The sequence below is a fragment of the Ictidomys tridecemlineatus genome, unplaced genomic scaffold, assembly GCF_052094955.1.
Source record: "Ictidomys tridecemlineatus isolate mIctTri1 unplaced genomic scaffold, mIctTri1.hap1 Scaffold_51, whole genome shotgun sequence".
Classification (NCBI taxonomy): domain Eukaryota; kingdom Metazoa; phylum Chordata; class Mammalia; order Rodentia; family Sciuridae; genus Ictidomys; species Ictidomys tridecemlineatus.
Genome location: NW_027523338.1, coordinates 1303465 through 1327442, shown reverse-complemented (window position 1 = coordinate 1327442; position 23978 = coordinate 1303465). Strand labels below are relative to the sequence as shown.

Below are 23978 nucleotides of genomic sequence, written 5' to 3'. Positions count from 1 at the left end.
CCAACAGCAAATGCCTCCTGTATGGCCGCCTGCAAGAGTTGTCCATAGGGAATGGCAATTAAGAGCAAAGTCTCTAGAGTCCATTGGTTTGAATTCTAGGACCAGACCCAACATCAACTCTGTAATCTCTCTGAGCCCCCATTTGTTTTCTCAGTAAAATGGAGATAACACTACTAGGCCATCAGGTTATTGTGAGGACTGAAATAGTTAATGTGTATAGAGTCAGGTTCCCCAAGCGTTAGATATCTTGAGATTGTCTGTAGTCCTCATTTAGACTATAAATTATTTGAAGGCATAAATCAATCTTCAGCACATAGCTCTCACTTCATACTGAGTGAACTATTGAGTGGATTAAGAGGCCTGGGGACCAAACTGCTCTTGAGCTCAGTTTTCTCATTTACCAAATGCGTTGGCTGTACTTCAGATCTTTAAAGTCTGTAATACTTCTAACATGCATCCATTCGGCAAATATTTCTTGAAAACCAATCATGGGACACACACTGTGCTAGACGAGAGGAAGGGAAGACTGGAGGAGCACGGTAGTCATCAGAAGACAGCACCAGCATTGTAGTCACACAGGACTGACTGTATGAATTCTTGCTATCAGAAATCTCAAACATTTGCTAAGCTGCGTCTTCAAATCTCAGTTTCCTTACAGGCAAAAGGAGATGGGTATACTTCCCCCGAAAGGATTGTGACAAGTATTTAAAAGGTTGAGTTATGTAGTTCCTAGAATATACAAGTCAATAAAATGTTGATAGATTTCCTCCTTCTTTGTCCACCTCCTCAGTCATTTTTACAAGAAAGATCTACATGTAGGTAAATATGGTATGTAACACATCATACGGGGCTAAGCGTCACTAACGGCACAATAATACAATAGTTGTGGGAACTGTATTCCTGGTTGGGGATCCAGAAGCACTTCCAAGAGTACCCTTGGAGAAGTAGGTAGGAATTGGACTCAGGGAAATTCCAGGCAGTGGAAGGAAGGGGATATGAGGCAGAACGGTGGTCTGGGTCTGCAGGTCCCAGAAGGTCCGCAAGGATTCTAGTGGCAGAGAGTGGTCTTCTGCACACACCTTGGCCCACTCCATCGCCCGCGCTGGCACCCGGGTTTCCCAGTCCTGCCTCCCGAGAGCGCCCAGGTGGGGCAGGAGCGGGTGCTGTTTGGCCGCGGGAGGGCACCAGCGGCCCTTCCTGACGCCACCCCGAGGGCCTCTCAACTTTCTCAACTTTCTCTACGCCCATCTGCCCCTAGGGGCTGGAATGCTGGGCAGAGGCCCCTCTGGGGTTCCACCCGCTCTGGTCACCGCCCACTCCTCTGCGGTACTGGCAGCTCAGAGCGACTCTCCTTCCAGCCTCTCACCCAGCCCGGGGCAGGCGCCCCCAATCTTCGCGCAGCGGAGGCGACCCTTGGCCGCCTGGGGCTGGGCCAGAGGCCAGCCGAGCCAAGGACTGAAGGGGGGCGGGGGCGGGGCCCGGCCCCTAGGGTCAGTCTCAGCCTCCTGCAACGGCCACGCAACTCAAGAGGCAACCGAGCGGAAGGTACAGGGGTCGAGCAGAAGGTACAAGGGTCCGGGCAGGGGGAGAAGGGCGTCCCAGTTCCCGGGAGAACACTTTCCTCCTCTCCACTCGCTGGGAGCTCTGGCGGATCCGGCGAGGGGTTTTGGCCGGTTCCCTCCCCTTGGACGCGGTGTCCGGGCTGCGCTGGGGTCTGGCCTGCTGGGCTCCTCCCCGGACTGCAGCAAGGGGCCCCAGGAGCGGCCTGGCAGCGGCTCTCTCCTGCTGAGGCCCTGATAGGAGCCCTTTCCCTTCCCTCCGGGTTTCCCCTAGCCTCCCCCGCGGAACAGGGGAGAGGCCTTGATGTCCCTAGGCGAGGGAACCCAGCCCAGACGCCCTGGCTAGCCCCAGGCTAGACGGCCCAGCGCGGACCTGGCCTGGGGTGCTGGGCATGGGCTGGGAGTTCTCCCAGGCCCGGAAGGTGGAATGGCGTGAATAAGGGCGTGGTGTGACCCTTGGGGGCTGCTACTGTTGGGGGAGGTTGGACACTGCCCTCGACAGTCCTTGGAAACTGCTTGGGGCATGGGGTAGGGGAGACTGGGAAGGATCCAGCCCGTGTGTGTTTGTGTATTCGTTCATACGAGTGTGTGAATCTACCCTCCACACTCCCCAGCTAGGCTAAAGATTTATTTTAGGGGTGTCGGCTGGGGAGCCCGGGGCACAGAGTTCTCTCAGTTCTGGCTTTAAAGTTGAGGAAGAGGTGTCAACTGAAGAGTGAGTCTTTCCCAAACTTCAGGGGAAGTGAGCCAGGTAGGAGGCCCACTGGATCTGCAGGAAAATCAAGAGAATGAGCTAGGTATCCCACATATCTTGTCTCAGGGGAGGCGCCACAAGTTCCAGGCTCCGTTCCAGCTACACTTCAGTCTCTGCGGGGGTTTGGTTGCCCCTTTTAGAGTCAGTGGGGCAGTTCCTCTGGGGTTTCCTCTCACAGGGAACTATTGTTCATGCTATCTTGGCCTTGGGCCTTGTGTCGTGGCTTGACCTGGGCTGCTTGCTCTTCTGGCCCAACCAGAGCCTGGAGGGAAAGTCTTCTGAGCTGGGGGTTCCAGGTCACTTAATTCATGTCCTTGTCCTGAAGTTCTGGCCTCTGCCTCCCACCATCTGGTGCCCTTTGCCTTGCTGGGGGATGGCAGTGGCGCACTCTTGCCTAAGTGACTGGTAGATCAGTAGTGATTGTTCTCTATCTGCACTGCCTGGGTTGGAGTTACCCCAGCCCGTGTTTACACAGCTGCGTAAGTTGAACTAATGGGAGTAGGTGGGGGAGTTGGAAGAAATCCTAGTGTCAGTCACCTGGGTAGACTTCAATGAACCACTGTTTGGAAAGGGATGTGCTGGCAGGGCACATCTTCCCTGTCATTTGGGATATCAGCAAGAGCCCCTCTGTGATCCGGAGCGTGGTTCTGATAAATTTCTCAGTGACTCATGTCCTCTTCCCCCACATCCCAGTTTTCTGAAGGTGTAAGTGGAGGAGAGGGAGGGGTCGCCTAGCATCCCACTGTTGAAGAGAAACAGCCTGGGGCTGGAGTATTCTGCTTCCTAAAAAGCAGACCCAGGCTATATAATGTGAGGTGGTGGAATGCAGGGACCAGAAGAGCTCAGCCCAGCATGAACGGATGTGGAACTGAGGAAAAACTAGGTTTGAGGCAGAGATCAGGTTACCTACCATACCCTGTGCTCCCTGCCTAGTTGGTGGAGGGACTGGTCCTCATTTGTCATTTCTTTTGGGGCTCCTCCCAGCCCAGGCTCTAGCTCCTTCCTTTTTCCCAACAGCCTAGATTTCATTTCAGCTCCAGAGCACACCCTCTCTTTCTCCCTGACTGCAGGGCTGGGAATCTAGCTGGCTCCCCTCCCTGGGGAAGGAGGAAGTGAGGGGAGCTGTGAAGGTGTGATGAACTGCAGGTGTGATGAACTGCTCCTTCATGTGTGTTTGTGATGAGGGACGCATGTTAACCCTGGGAAGCTGACTCCTTGCCCTTAGTCACAGGGAGGGGTGGGCAGGGCATAAAAGTGAGCTGGACCGAGGGAGGAAGGGGCTGTTCCAGAGTGGGTGGAGGTGATTCCCTAGTGGATTATTCTGTCCCTCTGCTGTGGTGGATTCATGACTCCCTACAGTGTAGTCATTGTCCCCTATTGGGGGCTGAGTAACCTAGTGTTGCCACAAGCCCCGGAGGAAGAGGGGAGGAAGGCAGGCCGTTCAATTGTGTGCTGTGGGCACTGCCTGGACTGAGCCTCCTTTGTGTGACCCGGGCTTTGGGTACAAGGTGGGGTGGGTCAGAGAAGCTTCTGGCTGCTGCCTCTGTCCTCTGTCCGGGTTTTCCTCCTCCTTTCCACCTCTGAGGTGACATGTAGAAAGGCAGAGACTCTGGAGGCATACAGCCTGCTTTGAGTGCTGTCCTTGACACTCTGATTATCTAATCTTCAGAGAGTTTCCTTGTTGGTCAAAATGGGAAGTGCACCATTCACCTAACAAGCCACTGGAAACTGAGGTAAATAATTTTTGTCAAATTACCCAACAAAGAGTGGGCACCTTGGAGCTTTATAAATATTCCTTCTCTTACGTATCAGCCACCCAGTAAGTGGTTATGCTAGTATCTGGTTTTGTAGAGGGACTCCTTGTTTTTGACGAGGCAGGTGTGACTCAAGCCAAGGGACAATCTGTTCTAGATTACACCTTAGCAATTATTAAACCTTAAATGTATAAAATCTTGTTACAAATGAAATCTGTCTCATGACTCCAATATGCAAAGCAGATAAAAGCTGGCTTTTCTGGAGGCATCCCTGAACACCTTGCTGAATGTTTCTCCTCAATTGAATGGATAACATTGAAAGTCATGTTTTCTGGTTCCCAAGTGGGTTCTTCCACCTCGCACTGCTATATTTTAACCCACTGGAGAAGACCTGTCCCTGCCCCAGAAATTAGGATTCTTAAACTCTGTTTCCTACAGGATTGGTGCTTGGCAAGAATGTGCTGAAGCAAGCCCCCTTTTCTGTTTTCTCTTCCAGGTTTGTGGAGAGGTTTTGGAGTCCACAGAACAATTTTTGGACTACCATTTTTTTCCCCAAACCCCTCCTGCCTCTTGTTTGCCAGTCCCAGCCATGGCTGCAATCAGAAAGAAGCTGGTGATTGTGAGGGATGGTGCCTGTGGAAAGACCTGCATCCTCATTGTCTTCAGCAAGGATCAGTTTCCAGAGGCTACTTCCCTACTGTCTTTGAGAACTATATTACAGATATTGAGGTGGACAGCAAGCAGGTAAGTGCTGGTAGCAGGCCTTCCCTGGCCCCCGGAGCCCAGCCCCCAATTCCTTGTTCTGCATGTCAAAGTGGCCAGCTCACAAGGCCATGACGCAGACTTGCGGTTCTCCTGTTTATCCGCCTGAGACATATGTGCTCCACAGGAACATCTTGACCTTTTCCACTCTGGTGGACTTCCTGATAAGGGAAGTTTCAGTATCTAACAATGGCAGATGTCACAACCGAATTTCTCCCCTCTCCCTCCCTCTTTTGAGTAACTTTCCACTTCTGCTGCTTGGGGTATAAAAGGGGATGATGTAAGTAATGAAGTGGAGACTCCTGGATGAAGAACCTTGGTGTCCTGTGAGTTTTTTTTTTAACCTCGACGTCTCTTGCCGGACTCGGTTCCCGTTAGCCGGACGCGGCAGGTAAGGCCAAGAGCCCTTTCCTATCCTGCCTTGGAACCATGTTCTTGGTCACGTAGTATGTCCTTCCTTACCACTCACTCACATTTTTGTTTTATTTTCCTGTGGGAACAAGTAAAATTTGAGATATGAAACTGCACTTTTAGAAAACCTGGATGTATTCACGTGTGGTGGTACATGCCCATCATTCCAGCTACTTAGGAGGCTGAAGCAGGAAGATTGATCACAAGTTTGAGGTCAGTGTGGGCAACTTATCCAGACCCTATCTAAAATAAAAAAGGGCTGGAGTGTGGCTTATTGGTAGAGTACTTGCCCAGCATGCATGAGGCTCTGATTTAATCCCCAGTACCCCAAAGAAAACCTGGATATATCCTCTGGTTCTACCACATACTCACTGTGTAATCAGGGCCAAGTCCCTTTGCTTCTGGGTTTAAACTCCCCACCACCACAAAATGGTGATGATGGCATGACTTACCCCAAAGGAATGTGAGAATTAAAGTGGTATTCATGATAGCAATTCATCTGAGATCACAAAAATCAAACACATTTTAGTGATTTTTGTGGGAGAGGGGTTACTAGGGGTTGAACCCAGCAGCACTTTGCCATTGAACTACATCCCCAGCCCTTTTTACTTTTTTAAACAAATTGAATCAGCATCTTGTTAAGTTCCCCAGGATGGCCTTGAACTTGGCGATTTTTCTGCCTCAGCCTCCCACAATGCTGGTTTATAGGTATGCAGCAGTACACCCAGTTTACATCTTAGAACTTTAAAGAAAAACTCAATTGAGTTTTTTATGACTGTGATTAATATGGTGCCTTGCACACAGCAGGACTAGTGGTTTGAGAGGATCTCTGGGTAGTAGGTTGGGGCCCTTGGGGTCAGCTATGTAATGCCCGTTTGTCAGGTGGAGCTGGCTTTGTGGGACACAGCAGGGCAAGAAGACTATAAATGCCTTCGGCCTCTCTCCTATCTGGACACAGATGTCATCCTCATGTGCTTCTCAATTGACAGCTCCGACAGCCTGGGTGAGGACTTTGGAGAGAGCGGGTGGAGACGCTTTGGAGTCAGCCATCTTCAGAGGCTGTGGGGATGGAGTCACAAGGGCTGCACAGGCTCTGCTGGCTCCTTTGTTGTGGTATCTCCAGTGTTTGGAAGGGCTTGGGGGAGGATATGCTACAAGGGACCGGGTTTTGAGGTATGAAGGAGACCATTAGCCTCAGACTGCTATGGGAAGGAAGACCAGTGCCCACATGCTTAAACTGAGGAAACTGTTGGGACATGTCTGTACAGAAAACATACCTGAGAAGTGGACCCTGGAGGTGAAGCACTTCTGCCCCAATGCGCTCATCATCCTAGTGGGGAATAAGAAGGACTTGAGGCAAGATGAGCATACCAGGAGAGAGCTGACCAAGATGAAGCAGGTGGTGGGGCTGCCTGATGGGGAACCCTGGGGAGGAAGGTGCCCTCTGAGGGGTTGCAATCTGAGGCAGAAAGGAGCTCTCTCTTCAGCCAACTGTCCTGTGTTAAGCAGTCATAGTGATATCTACCTCCTCCTCTCCCATGTGTGTGCCCTGCTAAGAACCAGAAGGAACCTCAGTATCAAATCAGATGATCATAGAATGAAGTGACTTGTCCAAGGTCACTTGGCATTTTAATTTATTCCAGTTTATTATTCTGTCTTTGGAATTGGGGCTACTAAGATGAATAAGGAAGTCCTTGTCCATGGGGAAACAGCTTATGTTTCACTTAGGGTATGCAGACTGTGCCATCAGTGTACCTGGGGAGGAAGGGCATCATCAATGGCTGAAGAAAGGCATAGAGGGTGAGGGATCTGGCTTATTCAGGGTCTCACTAAGTGGCCCACTGACCAGAGGAAGAGTTTATTACATGAAGCTGCCAGGGTATGGAATAGAGACTATCTTGAGAGGATAATTATATAAGGCAAGGTTTTAAACTGGGGACAGCAGGCAGAGGATGGGTTGGGGGGATGATGGAGAAGGTAGTCATTTAGGAGGTAGCTGACACACATTCAGGCAAAACATATGTGGACCATAGAGTCTGCAACTAGGTGGGAGAGGAGGGGCTAGTCTGGGGATAACTTTTAATGTAAACATGAGGTTTAGATCCATGCCTGGGGCAGCCGGGGCCTGGATGCTTTGTAAGCTCAAGGCTGAAGGAGGTATTTGTTATGGGTGATGTGGTGTGAGGTGCACTTAGCCAACAGCTTCCTCTGCCTTATCTTCTGTCTTCTCAGGAACCCATCGGATCTGAGGAAGGCCAGGATATGGCAAATCATATCAGTGCCTTGAGTGCTCTGCCAAAATCTATGAGGGATTGCGGGAGGTTTTCAAGATGGCCACTCAAGCTGGCCTCCAGGTCCTCAAGAATAAGTGCCAGAGGGGCTGTCCCATTCTCTGAGATCCCCACGGCTCCTGATGCCCTTTTCCTTCACAGTGGCTTAGGGATCACCCACCTGCCCTTGAGCTCCACCCTTAGGACTCCATGCTGAAGGCTCCTTTTTCCAGTTTCCTCGTGCCCAGGATTGCTTCGTTTCCCTAGCCCCCAGAGTGGTGACAGGCCTGCTCTCCCTCCCTGTCCTCTGGGAGCTGGGCCTGTGGCCTGCCCTTCTTGAGCAGTCCCTCTCCCTGCTGCCTTGGTCCAGGGGTAGGGCTCTTGCTCCCTTTGGCCCTCCCCAGAGGATGGTCACACACCAGCGCTTTATATACTTCTGGCTCAGAGGAGCATTTCTAGGGTAGGTGGATTGGGGTTTCTCCTTTGGGCAGGGGCCTTGTCTCTGACTGAACTTGTTGGGGGTCATGAATAAAGGCCACAGGTTCCAACACGTGTGTGGCAGCTTCCTATTTCCTTTGTCTGGTTCCTATCTTGGCTACAAGCCCAGAGTCCCATCTCTCTCTTCATTTCCAAGTTGCTTGCCAGACTGGCCCCCTGTTGGCAAAGGCAGGACTATGGTGGAAGGGTGGAGTCTTGGAGCAGAGATGAGGTCATGCCTGGCTTAGCCTGGGGGGTAGGTGAGGGGCATGGTCTCTAGTCTGGACTAAATTTAGTAACTGGTGGGTGGCTTCCCACTGAGTTTCCTCCCCTGGACATGGAGGCTGTGAGGAGATGTGGCCCTGGACAGGGTGTGACAGTCTCAGCCTCTTGCAGGTCAGCTTGGGGACACAGGAAGCTGGGCCCAAGAAGAGGAGACACGATCTAGAGGATTTTGCATAGAATAAGATTTTTTGTTTTCAGAGTTTTTCTTCCTTCCCCTTCCCCCATAACAATGCTAACAAGCAGCTTGATGTGTCATTCTCGCCAGCAGTGGAAGGGGTGGAATGGCTTGGTTGTAAACACCATCCCCCAGCCTTCCTGTCCCTTAGAGGGGCAGCCCAGCTGGATTCTGGTTCAGGATTGGGTGCAGCGGGCTAAGGCTTGGCTTGGTGTGAGAAGGCAGGCAGCTGTGTCTTCAGAGCTCATTCCTCCACTGGGGCTCCACTTGCAGGGACAGGCCCCCTTTACTCTCCCACTCCTGGGGGAGGTAGTCATGACCATGGGGCCCTAGAAAGAAAGGAGGTATGGTTTGTCTTCTTTACCTTCTCTTCCACCACTGTCCCCTGCCTGGTCCACCCTGGCCTAGTCATACCTAAGGTAGAGGGGCTGAGCTTGCTCAGATCTTGAAGTAAGTTCTGTCCATTCTGTAGGTCCAGTTTGGCAGGAAAGGGACACCCTGTATACCCTCTGTTTTCTTTACCGAACTCCAGGAATCTGTGGGGTACAGAGGTGTTGACACACAGAGCTATGCAGGCCTGGATGAGGAGTACCAGCACAGGCTGGAGGCGAGGCCTGGGTCCTGCCACATCTGAGCTTTGGTTGCTCAAGCTCTAAATGTCAGCTCACTTACAAATAAGATGGAGGTTTTATGAAGATTAACTGATCCTGAGGATTGAGCCATAAACAGGTACTAATGAAGATACAGCTGCCTAAGCTGGGGCTTGTGGCAACCATGAGGGATTACAGGGCAGGAATGCTCACGCTTTCCAGTCGGGGTCATGGCCCAAGAGAATGGGGTTGCCCACTATGAAGAGCAAAGCTTTGGCCCAGGTCACAGCCACGTTGAACCTCTGGAAGGAAGAAGTGGTGGGGTCATGGGAAGGAAAGGCCAGAGGAAGGAAGAATTCCTGCCACACACACCAGCCCTCCAACCTTGGGGTTCTTAAGGAAACCCAGGTTAAAGAACAGATCCAGCTGCACAAACCTCTGTCTGCTTCGCACAGTAGAGATGAAGACCACGCTGCATTCTTGGCCTTGGAATTCTTCCACAGAGTCCACCTAGAAGAGATAGAGGCAGGGCGTGAGAAGAGGTGGGTTCAAGGGGAACTTAAGGGATGTCTGCCACATGGCGCTTGAGCTGCAAGGAGGGTACACTGGGCAATTGTCAATCAGTGGGTGAGTGCTGCCACAGGGGACAAGAGGCATGCTCTGGAAGCACAAGCCTCAAGAGTAAAGCTAGCTCTGGGATTCGGGCCTGTAAAGTCATCAGAACAAAGCAAACAGTGTTTCAAAGAACACAGTAAATAAAAAGAGTGTTTCTAAAACTTTCCTGGAGATAATCAGCAAGTACTTGTTAAGACTATAGAACCTTGGGCCCTAACCCAGACTTCCTGATCAGAATTTTCCAAGGCAGATGTCTCCAAATCTCAAAAGAGTAGTTTCAGGCTTGTACCTGAGGAGCTATAAAAAAATACTAGTGCCCTGGCTCTGCCCCCAGATATCAGTGTTAATTGGCTGGGAGGGGCCCTGGTAGTATTAAAATCCCTCCAGGTGATTTTTCTCTGTATTAAGAATCACCATCTCAGAGCAAGTGTTAAGCTACTGAGGGTGGAGATGAGGTGACAATATCACATGACAAATGGGGGTAGGCTGTGGCATTTGGACTTCATTCTTAGGGCAAAGACCTCAAACCTGCCCAATCACAGTGATGTGGGAGGTTGTTAAACATGCAGGCTTCCTGATCCCATGCCAGAACTATAAGCTGGAGCTTTGAGGAGCAAGAGGATAAGGAAAAACCCAGTTCTGTCCAAGGCAGTGGAGGTGGGACAGGGACATGGGCCAGACTGAAGCAGTGGCACAGGAGCTGAGGTCTCTGATTTGGGAAAAAGAAGGGTACAAAGAAGGTGAGAGTGAATGTGAAGTAGTGAGTCACCTTCAAGTCCTTCCAGTCTCTGAAGCTCCCTGTCAAGTTTGGTGATGCAATAATGGATTTTTCCACCTGGAATGAAGGGAAAGGCATCTTTCTCTTATGCAGTCACCTCAATTCAAGAGGAACCAGGCAGGAAGGAGGCCAGAGAGCTGGGGAGCAAAGAGGGAGGAGGAAGCTGACCTCTGCACTCTTCTGAGATATAGGGCCAGCAGAGGCCAGGGCTGTTCCAGAGGTATCACCTGGGGGAGGACCCATCCTTGCTGGGAACTGAGGGCCTGACCTGCTTCCGGTAATGGCGAGATGACTCCAATGCTTTGTGGGCTCAGGCAGGCTTTCCCCTTCTTAGAGGAAGGGGCCAGGAGCAGCTCAGGTAGGAGGTCACCGTGGCAGCCTCTTCAGGGTTGAAGAAGGATGGGCTATTGCACTCATGCTCATCTTTGCCCATCACACTATGAAAGATGATGGGAAATCCCTGGTCATAGGTTAGAAGAAACCCTCAGCTGGACTTCCCTGCTTCCCTTCCCTCCCACTCCAAAACACTTGCAGGCAATAAGGAAGCTTAGGCCAAGGTGACAACTGGAGGGACCCCTGGTGTTCAGTGGAGCCTTTTCCTACCTTCAGTAAACAATCAAGATATGGGGGTGGGGGCCTGAGTCCTGCTCTTTCCAGCCTCACCTGTTGAGGCAGACCCTGTCAGCAGGAGAAGCACTCTTGATCCACCACATCTGCACAGGCCTGTAGCTCTCCATCGTAGTAGAGTTGGTTGGGAATGTCCAGGATGGTGGGATGGGACCTGAGAGGCAGGAGGGAGGGAGAGCTAGACCAAGGCCTGGATTACTTTTGTCCTGCCCTTGGGGGACAGGCTTTAGGTCCACACATGAGCATCTTGCTTCCTGCTTTCTGCATAGCAGGACACATTCACCTGCAAGCTCTCCTGCCAGGCATTGCACACCACATAAAGCAGAACTTGTGGGTCCATAGGGATCCAGTGAACAGTGAAATTATTATTATTTTTTTCAAATTACTTTTAAAAACTAAGATTTGCCAGGCATGGTGGTGCATGCCTGTAATCGCAGTGGCTTTGGAGGCAGAGGAAGGAGGATGACCAGTTCAAAGCCAGCCTTAGCAAAAAGCAAGGCACTTAAGCAACTCAGTAAGACCCTGTCTCTAAAAAATACAAAATAGGCCTGGAGATGTGGCTCAGTGGTCATGTGCCCAGTTCAATCCCTGGCACACTCCATCCCTCAAAAAAAAAAAAAAAGAAAGAAAAAGAAAAACTAAGAAATTAGGGACTCAGCTTTCAATTTTGCCAAGGAAGGTCAGTACAAAAACAATGTATCACTTCCCATTACCCTTATTTGAGATAATATGTTAAATCCAAAAATAAAAGTAGTAACGACACAATAACATTTCCTTTCTGCAACTGTCCTATATGGTACTCATTCAAGCATTTTTAATGTCTAAACTTATTCAGTAAAAGAAGTATATAAACAGGGTGTGGTTCTGTGTGCTTGTAGGTCCAGCTAGCTATTCAGGAGGCTGAGGCAGGAGGACTGCCTGAGGCCAGCCTGGGGAACAAAGAGACTCTTAAAAAAAACAAAACAAAACAGAGCTGGCTATGTAACTCAGTGGTAGAATGTGCCTAGCATGTGTGAGAGCCTGGGTTCAATCCCCACCACTGCAAAACAAACAACCCTGCCTAGCCCTCTAATCTGACAATATGTTTATGAAAAACTATTCTTTTTCTCATTTCTCCTTGGATTGCCTGGAAATGCCATCGGAGACAGACATGAGACAAATCCTGGTGTCTGACCATCCCCATATCTAGATAATCTCAGTAGTCCAGAATAAAACCTCTAGCTAAAGGAGGCCTCTGACCTTCCAGTCTATACTCCTTTCTGCATCACAGAGGCACAGAGCACCAGGAATGCAGACCACAGCCTCCTGCTGGAGCACAATGGGTACGAAGGCATGGGCTAGCAGTGGAGGGAGATGAGGGTGTGGGCATATCTGTAGTTTCATAGCAGCTTGGTTATGAACTGAGGTGATGAGCTTGGTCATAGCCATCAGGGCCCTTCTTGTACAGGGCATTGTAGGTGAGAAGCCATTCCAGCAGCGAGTACACCAGCCCATACTTCTGTGTCAGTGGGGACTGCAGCACAGGTCCCAGCTGTCAAGGGTCTCCAGCCAGCACCAGTTGCCCTCCTGGATTGCCTGTTTCCTTAACTTCCATCAGTCCTAGAAGGCAAAGGTGGTATGAGGAGAAAGGTAAGTGATGGGATCTCCCCATGCAGGGTGGCACACCTGTACCCCACTCTGAGCCGCTCACCTACTATGGCCACCAGACTCTCAGGTTCCATGCAGTGGCCAGCATCATCGATGAAGATGTGTGTGAAGTGATCAATGGGAAACTGGGCTTATACCAACCTGGGAGGTGTCAGGCCAGGCAGGGTCATCCCCAGGCACCCAACTACCAAACCTGAATGCTCACCCAATCTGATCCCTCACTCACCCACTGAAAACCCTTCCCCATCTTCCCAGCCCACTACCCTTTTATTTACACACACACTCCCCACCTGCTGGCCATGATGAGAGTGGTAATTAAGACTCGGTATTCCTACAGTTCCTGCTTGGCAGGAAACACATACTCCCCCTTTTTCGCATCCCTGTTACAGTAGGGCTGTGGATTGTGAAGCAACATGAGGCATCAGCTTGGCTCTACCCATGCCCACCCTCACTCTGGCACTGGGCCACTTTATAGACATGGAAACTGAGGCCCAGAGAGGGTTCTCACCCACCCAAGGATGAGGATCCAAGTCTCCCTACTTTTCTGGTTTACCCTTAGAGTCTCCCAGACATCTGCCATCCCTTGACCCTCTGCACTTCCCTGACCTTAATGTCCTCAGGTACCATGTGGATGTCCCTGCTGGGGGCCAGGAGGCAGTAGATGGAGCTGGGCAGGTGGACCCAGAGCCGCTGACAGAGAAGGTCAGCACCCGAGTTGGATGGAACGCAGGCTAGGATGTGAGCTTCGGGCAAGTGCTTCACCACCTGAGATGCGGACAGGTAGAGTGTGGGAAGCAGTTTCCCAAACTCTGGTGACTCACACTGGGGCAGTGAAGCATCTGCCTCCCACAGCCAAGGGAGGCAGTGATATAAATGACAAGTTCTATCCTGGAGCCCTGCTAGTTCAATTAGCACTTTGACGTGGGACAACAACTGCAATAAAACACACAAGTCTATGAATACCAAAATGCAAAAAGTCACTCCAAGAGCCACACAGTGCCCAACCTACCCAACAGTGCTCAACAGCCACACTGACTCTAGCTCCCCACTTTTTTTAAAAAAAAATTGTAGTTGTAGATGGACAGAATGCCTTTATTTTATCTGTTTATTTTTATGTGATGCTAAAGATTGAACCCAGTGCCTCACCCATGCTAGGCAAGTGCTCTGCCACTGAGCTACAGCCCCAGCCCTCCCCACCTCCTTTTGATGGCTGATGAAAAACAAGAACTTTCAGGGAGATGAAGGAATTCAGAATTTGGGGAAAACAGCTCCATCTGAGGGAGTCAAGGATATAGGTCTCAGGTTTATCCTCAAGCCTCACCTGCTTAATGTCCTCCACTAATGTGACAGTCTTGCCAGTACCTGGAGGCCCAAAGATGATGTAGGGGGCTGGACGTGTGGCGTCCATAACAATGTGCTTTATGGCCTACAGCTGCTCTGTGTTTGACTCCAGACTCTGGTCATACAGCCTGGCAAGGAGGCTGGGAATCTGAACTTCAACTTATCCAGCATCCCAGAGGCCTCTAGGACTCCATCCCCAAGCCCCACACTCCAACCAGCCCTGGAGTCCCCTGCCCTCAGTCTCACTTGAGCTTCACATCTGAGGTCAGCAGCGGGACCCCACAGGAGGCCACAGGAAAAAGCATGGACCACAGCAGCCAGCACCCTGTCAGTTCCAGGGCCCGATGCTGGACCTGCAGGGGCTGGCGGTTGAAGGTGAAGTTCACCTTGAAGGTCAGCCCATCCACAAATCGGCTCAGGAGGGTTTGGATAGGGAGAAAGGTAGAGTAGCTCCAGTTAGGTGGGCCAGACAGTAAAAAGCCAGGACCTCCTTCCACCTCCCTCTGCTCCACTCCCTGTTTCCAAGACTTCCATAAAAGCTCCCTAGGAGTGGCAGCTGCTGAGGTAGCTCAGAGTTCCCTGGAAGAAAAGCCCCTGCCCTGTGCTTGGGATCCACTCATCTTAGGAGAAAGCCTCTCGTCTCCCCTGGCCTGAGGGAGAAGCCTGAAGAAGGGTTCCCCCAACACCCACCTCATGGAAAAGCTCAGTTTGACATGGTCCAGTTCCACCTTGTGCATGAAGCCCTTGTAGGTGATGGGGTCCTCCTGGTGTGTCTCAGAGGACAGAGGGAAAACAGGTGGTCCCCCCGCAGCACTGAGGGGTGGCTCTCGGTCACACCAGGAACCTACAGGGTGTGAACGTAAGCAAGCTTCTGTCCCAAGCATGGTCACTGAAGGACCCAACCCCCAGGCTCTCCAGATCTCTGAGGGACGAAAACTGAGGCTCTGGCCTTCTAACCCAAGACTCAGAGAGCTGCGTTTTCCCTATTTCCCTTCCTCTCCCACCAGACAGGAGTTGTGGGGAGAGGAAGAATACAACCTTCCCAAGCTGCTCACAGGTTCAGAACTCCAGGGTGCTAGTTTAAGGCCTGGCAGCTGCTTCCCACTCTACTCAGCTGCCCTCTCACCAGCTCAGTTCTACTCTGCCTTTAAAATATTGTTAAAACTCATCTCCTGTAGTCATCTTGCCATGATCATCCTTGTTCTCTCTTCCCACCTGCATTTGTGTGGAGAAATTTATTCTCATGGGCAATTCTGGTCTAAGGTACACACATTCAAAATCTGTGTGCTAGAAAGGGGCCTAAGAATTATCCAGTCCAGCTTTATGCTTTTTAGATAAGGAACCTATGGCTCAGAGAAAGCAAGGATATTGCCCAAGATCACACAGCCAGTAGTAGCAAAGTCTAGATTAAAACCCCAATGTCCTGCTCTGACACCATTTTGGGCAAAGGATGCCCACCCTATCCCTTGCTGACCCCTCTGGGACAGGAACCATTTCATCCTTTTTCTAGGTTTGACCTGTATTTAGGAATGGCCTATAGAGGTTGGCTGACTTGAGCCTGCCCTCCCTGCACCTGATCTGAGCCCCAATCTCCAGAGTGAGCAGCCTGGGGTTCTGGTCCATGGAGTCCCAGGTCATGGGCACTGATTCCAGGTCATAGTGCCAGATGTCATGCTCCATCTGCAGCTCCTCCAGGTGCAGCAGCAGTCAGAGTTTCACCTCATAGTTCCTCCACGTCAGGGCTGTCTCCAGCTGGGCCCTGGCAGTGATGGTTGGAGGATGAAGTGGGAAGGGCAGGAAAGGGACAAATCAAGCACCCCCATGACCAGGAGCATCTAGCGCCTCCCATTTGCAACTAGGAAAACACCATTAATCAGAGAAGACCAGAAGGACAGAGAAATGGATTGGGTCAGAGGCCTTGAAGAAGGGAGCCCCAACTCTTGCTTCCTCCAATGTCCTTGACCCAACCTCAGATCTGACTTGAGTATCCGCGGTAGATCTTATGGTGGAAACATTCTTCCCCAGATCTTCCTTCCATGACTCACACCCTAACCTCATTCAAATATCATTCTCTGTTCAAATGTCACCTCCTCAAAGAGACCAGGACTGACTACTCTCTGTAAAACATCACCAATTCATCCCCTTGTCCTGCTTTGGTTTTACTTTAGCATTACTTGAGTTCTTCAAAGCACTCACCAGAATATGGAATGTACAAGATAAAATAAAAGAAATGATCAGTGCTCACTGTTCCCCACCAGAATGGGCAAGGCCCATTTGGAACAGCACCTGGCAAGTGGGCTGCTCAGCAAGGGTGAACGAAGAGAGCCTGGGAGGCTGGACAGACATCCAAAGCAACAGGCAGAGGCCAGCAGGGAGAGGGAAGACGGGAGTGGGGTACTGAAGGAAAGCACTTACTTGATCTCAGCAATCTCCTTTGAGGCAGTGAAGATACTTGTTCTCTGAAGAAGGATGGGGAGCAGCTGCCTGAGGCATGGGGGTGGGTAGTAGGTCCCCAGTTCCATACTTACCTTCAAGTCATGGCCTTTAGCACTGCAGAAGTAGGGGGAAAAGCTGTCATAAACATTGAACTTGTCACCTTCAAGACTCTGGGAATGCCCCTCTGTGGAGGAGGCACAAGGACCCCTGTGATGCCATTTCCAAAGGGTGGTCGGCAGCCTCTGCCCAAGGACATGGAGCTCACTAGCTCATGTGGCTGCTCAGTCCATGGGTGGACCAATTTTGGAAATCCCAATACTTGGAATATTTAAAATATATTATTTATAATACATTTTCATTATTAAAAAAGAATCTGGCAAAAAATTATAACAACATTTTTACCATCCTGAGATAGCCAATGTTAATTTTGGGGGGTATGCAGGCTTCCAGATTAATTTATATTATATGTGTATATATATTGTTTTTGTTTTGGGGTACCAGAAATTGAACCCAGGGGCACTTTACCACTCAGCCACATCCCCAGCCAGCCCTTTTTAATTTTTGTTTGAGACAGGGTCTCAGTAAGTTGTGTAGGGCCTCACAAAGTTGCTGAGGCTGGCTTCAAACTTGTAATTCTTCTGCCTCAGCCTCCTAAATCACTAGGATTAAAGGCATGTGCCACTGCACCTGGCACCTATATATTGTTAACAAAAAGTGAACAATTATCTAACTGTGAAGGTCCTACAGTATTTTGTAACTAGCTACCTATGTCGAAAAGATGTTTACACATGAGTCCACTCGCATGACATGTCCAGCACAGAGAAATTTATGGAGACAGAGATAAAGTGAGTGGCTGCTAAGCACTAAGCAGGTGGGTGAGTGAAAAAAGGGTGGTATCTAAAGGGTATTGGGTTTCTCTTCTTTGGCATAATAAAATGTTCTAAAACTGACTGTAATGATGGTTGCACATATCTGTGAACATACTAAAAAAAATCACTGACCTGTATGATATGTGAATTATTTCAGTAAAGTTGTTTTAAAAAAGAGAGAGATCTGGGTGCAGTGATGCATGCCAATAATCCCAGCACCTCAGGAGGCTGAGTCAGAAGGATCAAAATTTCAAGGCCAGTCTCAACAACTTAGCAAGACCCTGTCTCAAAATAAAAAGAAGTGGGGCTATAGCACAGTGGTAAAGTGTCCCTGATTTCAATTCCCAGTACTACCAATTATTTTTAATTTAAAAAGAGAAGAGAGGGGGCTGGGTAGAACATGGGCTTAGCATGCATGGTTTTGATCCCCAATGCTATGAGAGAAAGAGAGAGAGAGGGTGGGGGGAGAGGTGTGTGTCGGTCTATAATGGGCTGCCTGATAATTCATTACACAGTGAAAATACTTCTTAAAAAATGTTTTCATACTGTCCTTGTTCCTGCTACTCTCCTGCAGTTTGCTTCCTAGGCAGAAAATTTTTTCTGAGCCCAGAGGAGGGAATAAAGGGTCCCTTGGTTCCCAGCTCTGGGCTTTTACCAAGGGTCCACACTGTTGTGATAAGGACAGGCCAAGCCCTGTCAGGTCTGGAGGGAGGGCTTACAGGTCAGGTCTTTCTCCTTCCTCTATCCGGTTGGTCAACACAGTGTTTCCAGTGATCCAGGTGCGCTTGAAGGGAGTCATGGGCTCCAATTGTGCAGCCAGAGGGCTGTGGGCGATGGCAGCCAAGAAACGGGAAATGTAAAAAGATGCCAGCTCCTTCTGAACCTGACTTCCCAGGTCCCAGCAGCTCCCAGAGCACCGTGGCTGGGAAGTAGCCCACAAAGCTGGTCTTACAGTGCACATGCAACTCATAGCATTCACCTGCAGGAAGAAGGCTGAGTGAATGGGAGGGGGGAGGGAAGGCAGGGACCCTCCCACCAACATGCTGACCCTGACACTTGCCCAGCCAGACCTATCCCGAGAGGAGACTACTGGACAGCCAAAGTGTGTGCTCCAAAGCTGCAGCCCTGCTAGGACAAGCCCTGCCCACCAGAATTCTTCCCTTTGGAAAGCTACTCACCGGGGCCCAGCAGGCAGGGCAGATCTTGGTCACCATAGTAGAAGGCAAACTGGGGTTTCCGGCAGAGTGGGAAGAGGTGACTGAGGGTAGCAGGTTTGTTTCCTCTGTTCCAGAGCCTCAGGGTCAGCACCTCCTTGTGGTTCAAACCCAGGCAGATAATGAGCTGCTCATCTCATGCTTCATGGGGTCCCTGGACTTCCACGTCCACCCCATGCTTCCCATGAAGATACTCAGCCCTGGGGAGAGTGGGAGTCAAGGGTGGGGGCTAGGGCAGGAGCGGCCTGGGCTGGGGGATGCCCTGGGGAGAGTGCCAGCCATGCTCTCACCCGCAGCCAAGCCCCCCACCTGCTTCCCCCATTCCTTAAGGAAGAGGCCTCCCCACAACCTGAGCAAACTACTCTTCTTGGTTAGACAGCCCCTTCCCCCATGCCCTGAGTACCCCTCACAAGCAAGTGTGTGTTCACGAACAAACACACACACACACACACACACACGGACACACACCTGTTATAAAAGATCTTGGCTAGCAGTGACTTATGGTGCTTGCTGATATCTGAGCTCAGCTTCATTCTCCTCTTTTCTGGAAGCCGCGAGTCAGTCCAGCGGTCCAGTTTGAAGAACCTGACCCGAGTCTTGCTGACGTAGGCCAGATTTGCCTTGAGAAGCACTCAGACTGAACCCAGAGATTCCAGTGTGTGACCGCAGTGCAGCCTCTGAGGCTCCCAGGGCAGCCTAGGGGAGGGGACTGGTCTCCCAAAGATGAATGGGCACTACTCAGGCAAAAGACGGAGGGCACAGTGAGTCAAGGTGAGGGGTGTGACCTCGCTACCTCTGGGCCATTCCTGCACCTCTGGGAGCCTCGCTTCCCTCCATTATGAAATGGGAATGGCAAGGCTTGCCTCTTTTAAAGGTTGCTGTGAGCCTCACCCAAGATGGTAGCATTGCTGCAAGCCACTTAGCCCAGCACCTGGCACATAGGAGACCTCAGTAATAGTGAGTGATGATTAGTATCACATACAGTTTGGTTGCACTAAAGTGAGAAGTGCGAGGGGAGTGGCAGGAGATAGTAGAGGTACACAGGGCCCATGATTCGGGCCGGGTTGCATAGGCCGGTACCTGATCTTGAAGTCGCTGTTATAAATGGTTCGCAGCTGCTCGGGATCTGTCTCCATGTCCTGTCCTCTAACGACTAGGAAACTCTCCAAGCACTGGCCCATCTCCTGGAGCTGCCGGCAGCTGAACATACTGGGCATCTCAGCGATGGCTACAGCCCAGGCAGGAGGGTCCGTGGAAATGAAACTGAAAGTCGCCGCTGTGGTTGGAAGTTGGCGGCCCTGCGATGAGGGTGCAGAGGGGGGAAGCCCGCTACCTCTGACCTCCTGCTCCTGCAATCTCCCTTTCCCCCACCAGGCGTCCCTCCGCAGTTCTTTCCCTACCTGAGCCTTCCCTTTGGTCTCTTCGTCTTATCCCCTCCCCGTGCGCTGCGACCCAGGTGTAGGCCAGCATGACCATCACCCTCCTCTGGGACTCCTGATAGCGGCCACCTGGGACACTGGAGGGGAGCCAAGGGAGGACAGAAGTACCCAACACCACCAACTCACCCTCTGAATGGAGGACTTGCGGCTGTGCAGCATCCTCAAGAGCAGAATCCTCAGCTTTGAACTCATCCTTCTCCTCTCCACCAGAGAAGAAATCCTTTGGGAACCAATCCACCCAGTCGGAACTACATATCAGGGGCGTCTCCTCCGCCCCATACTGCAGGGACAAGGTGGCAGAAACCAGAACACCACCGCCCGCGCCCTGACAGGCCAGGACAGACCAGGCGGTGCCATCTCACCCCACCTACCCACACTCCTGCCGCCGCCACCGCCGCCAATGCCTCAGACCTGCCTGCCAGCGGCTGCCTCTGGCTCCCACCCGATTGCCGCCACAGTCACCTCCGACCTCCTGCTGCGGACGCCAGGCCGCCTGACGCCCACGCCCCGCTGCCTGCGGCTGTGGCACCTTGCTGCCTGCTGCGGACGACGCCCCCCTCCTGCTGCGGACGCCAGGCCGCCTGACGACCAGCCCCGCTGCCTGCCGCTGTGGCACCTCGCTGCCTGCCGCTGTGGCACCTCGCTGCCTGCCGCTGTGGCACCTCGCTGCCTGCCGCTGTGGCACCTCGCTGCCTGCCGCTGTGGCACCTCGCTGCCTGCCGCTGTGGCACCTCGCTGCCTGCCGCTGTGGCACCTCGCTGCCTGCCGCTGTGGCACCTCGCTGCCTGCCGCTGTGGCACCTCGCTGCCTGCTGCGGACGACGCCCCGCCTGCCACCGCCTCCGTTTCTGCCACCACTGCTGCTGCTGGCCCGCCTGCTGCTACCTTTGCCTCGCCTCCTGCCACTGGAACTACCGCCCCACCAGCTGCCAATGCTGCCTCCTCAGGCTCGTGTGCGCCACCGCCGCTCCGCCTGCTCCCGCCCCCGCTGCTGCTGCCACAGCCACCACCGCCGCTCCATCTGCAGCTGCTGCCTCCTCCCCGCCTACAGACGCCGCCACCGCAGCCCCACTTGCCAGCGCCATCCCGCTGCTGCCTTGGCGGCCAAGGCCCCGCCTCCCACGGCCTCAGCCCCGCTTCCCGCCACCTCCGCGGCCCCACCTGCTGCTACCTTTGCCTTGCCTCCCGCCACTGGAACTACCGCCCCACCTGCCGCCAATGCTGCCCCCTCAGCCTCGCGTGCCCCCGCCGCCGCTCCACATGCTCCAGAGCCCGCTGCTGCTGCCGCCGCCACCGCTGCTCCACCTGCAGCTGCTGCCTCCTCCCCGCCTACAGACGCCGCCACCGCAGCCCCACTTGCCAGCGCCATCCCGCTGCTGCCCTGGCGGCCTCAGCCCCGCTTCCCACGGCCTCAGCCCCGCTTCCCGCCACCTCTGCTGCTCTGCCTGCTGCCGCTGCCGTAGCCGCCCCTCCACCTGCTGCCTGAGCTGCTTCTTAAGAGCTGTGAGGTAGGTGGTGCCTTGCACGTGCCCGGAATCGCCTTACTCATGGCAGTGGGGCTGGGATGAGGATTCGTGAGGAGTGCGGCCCTGCCTTGATTTTTGCAGAGCTTGGTCCCTCTGCCCTTGGCTGGGCCCTTGACCACATGCACCATGGTCCTGCCCTGTAGCGCAAGGCTCCTCACAGTGTCTCTACATTCTTCCGAGCTCTTGAGAGCACCCCACAAAAGGAGATGCTTTCTGGGATTTTGGGGAAGAACTGATTGTTCTGCTCCTCTAATTATACTTGTGGAACCAATAATTACTGATGCCTTGATACTGAGTATCCAACAAAGGGCTTGAAACTGGAACGGATTTGGACCCTACCTGCCCTCAAAACTGCTTTAAGATTAAGAGATGTCGGACCTCTGAGAAAATTGCCTCCACAGATTAAAAAAGAATAAAAATAATTAGAAAGCAAAAATTCCAGAAACTCCTCAAAATCAAAAATTCTAGAAAATCCCCAAAAGCAAAACTTGAAATGACTACATCCTACATAACACCCTAAATGCACACAAGTGAAATATTGTGTAGGCACTCTATTGGATGTTTTATAAGTGGTCTGGAGATGATTTAAATTATATGGGAGGTTGTAGGTGGGTCCTATGCAAAGTCTATCCCATTTTATGTGAGTGTTGAGCTTCCACAGATTTTGGTATTAGGTTAGGTGGGTCATGGAACCAAACCTACACAGATACTGAGAGACAACTTATGTTGGTTCAAAGAAAATCTGATATTTCAGAAATGCAGAAAGTCAAAAGCAGAAGCCCTACTTCATTTTTGGGTCCTGTGAGGTACATCTTTTCCTAACTTTTCGTCTAAGTATTGAAATATCTATGCATACATGTGTTGGCTTTTCTACAAATATATTTATCATTTCTATCTCATCCTTGCATTTAGATATTTCCTTATCATGACAGTGATTGTGTGTGACTGTGTATGTGAAATGAGTCTCATTTCTTTCTTTCTGTTTTTGGTACTGGGTATTGAACTCCAGGGTGCTTAACCACTGAGCCACATCCCCAGCCTGTTTAAATATATTATTTAGAGACAGGGTCTCACTGAGTTGCTTAGGGTCTCTTAAGATTCTGAGGCTGGCTTTGAACTCTTTTTACTCCTGCCTCCACCTCCTGAGTGGCTAGGATTACAAGTGGGCGCTTTTTTAATGGTAACATAGAATTTCCACATATGCATGTGCCATAATTTTGTGATTGATATCCTATAGGTGAATATTTGGGTTATTTCCCAAATTTACTACTACATATAACAGTGCACACTATTTGATGAGATACCATGTGGTTTCATTGGGTCAAATGGTGGTTGCATTTCAAGCTTTCTGAGGAATCTCCATACTGCTTTCCAGAGTGGCTGTACCCATCCAAATTGATTTATTTTAAGCAAGTGTCTTCCCATGTCCTTTAAGTTTAGAGGCATAGGGTTCTGTTTCCAAGGATGTCATGCCATTGTTTAAAATTATTGTTGAAACTCCAAATATGTGTAGCTTTTCATCCACCCTTCCCACACACAAGTAAATAAATATCACAGTATCTCACTGGATCTCCAGTGCCCATACATGTTTGCAGCTGATGGCAGGGTTGAAGTTTTGTGGCAGAGATCAGACAGCACAGGCTCAGAATATTTCTCTCTTCCTCATTTCCGATCCTTTTATCATTGGAGATGGAGCCCAGCAGCCTGCTTGAATCCTTAGGTAGTGTGAGCCTAGAATATCAGTGGCATTATTTCTCCTCTCCATTAGGCACCAATAGCGAAAAAGCAAATTGGGAGCACACTTATAGCATCTGCAGTAAGTCTGAAGTTTGTGTGCATCTGTTGGGCTGCAGTGATGAGATAAATCCTCTTTGTTAATATGTGACTTGCAACTTGAAGCCTCCCCACTCTCTGGATTATAAAGCAGGTTGCTCTGTGGGCAGCCTTTCAGCCAGAGAACAAGTGGAACAGAGCAAGGGCAAATCCTGGGAATGCAATGAGCACACTGGAATTTTTTTCCTTTTCCTTTCGGTGGTGACTTTAGCTAACTGCTGCTCAAAACCTTGCTGATTCCATAAAGCCTTGCAAGCAAGGGCTGCTAGAAATGAGAGCACACTGAAGTATGTCAGCAAAAGAAGAACAAGGGACTGCTCTTGTAACAGGCACTCTGGTACCTTGACCCCTCTCCTAAAAAATATAGTTCCCAGTCAGGTGTGGTTGTGCATACCTGTAATCCTAGTGGCTCTAAAGGCTGAGGCAGGAGGATTGCAAGTTCAAACCAGCCTCAGCAAAAGCAAGTCCCTAAGCAACTCAGTGAGACCCTGTTTCTAAATAAAATATGAAAAAGGGCTGGGGATGTGGATTAGTGGTTAAGTGTCCCTGGATTCAATCCCCTGTAAAGGGCGGATTTTTTGTATATGTTAATTATATAGAATAGTGGTATATTTGAA

The 23978-nt window shown here is 51.1% G+C and overlaps 1 protein-coding gene and 2 pseudogenes across 3 annotated transcripts in view; 2 read left to right on the top strand and 1 right to left on the bottom strand.

Annotated features, from left to right (window-relative positions):
• Window positions 1-1043: 1043 nt before the first annotated feature.
• LOC144373840 (rho-related GTP-binding protein RhoC-like) lies at window positions 1044-8058 on the top strand (annotated as a pseudogene). The gene is made up of 6 exons (XR_013433379.1): window positions 1044-1565; window positions 3983-4046; window positions 4564-4811; window positions 6123-6243; window positions 6509-6639; window positions 7473-8058. The product of XR_013433379.1 is annotated as a rho-related GTP-binding protein RhoC-like (transcript).
• Window positions 8059-8439: 381 nt separating this feature from the next.
• LOC144373833 (helicase MOV-10-like) lies at window positions 8440-19781 on the bottom strand (annotated as a pseudogene). Its single transcript, XR_013433375.1, has 16 exons — window positions 19547-19781; window positions 19033-19195; window positions 18529-18764; window positions 18070-18329; window positions 16461-16595; window positions 15619-15804; window positions 14736-14889; window positions 12748-13469; window positions 12554-12656; window positions 11094-11211; window positions 10699-10867; window positions 10422-10487; window positions 9474-9547; window positions 9251-9339; window positions 8862-8983; window positions 8440-8776 (listed from the first exon to the last, which is right to left on the bottom strand). The product of XR_013433375.1 is annotated as a helicase MOV-10-like (transcript).
• Window positions 19165-23978, top strand: part of LOC144373839 (uncharacterized) — an 89280-nt gene continuing 84466 nt past the window's right edge. The window contains exon 1 of the mRNA XM_078036803.1: window positions 19165-21510. Within this exon, the coding sequence (XP_077892929.1) occupies window positions 20137-21465 (1329 nt within the window). The 5' untranslated portion in view covers window positions 19165-20136 and the 3' untranslated portion in view covers window positions 21466-21510. The remainder of the gene's footprint in view (window positions 21511-23978) is intronic.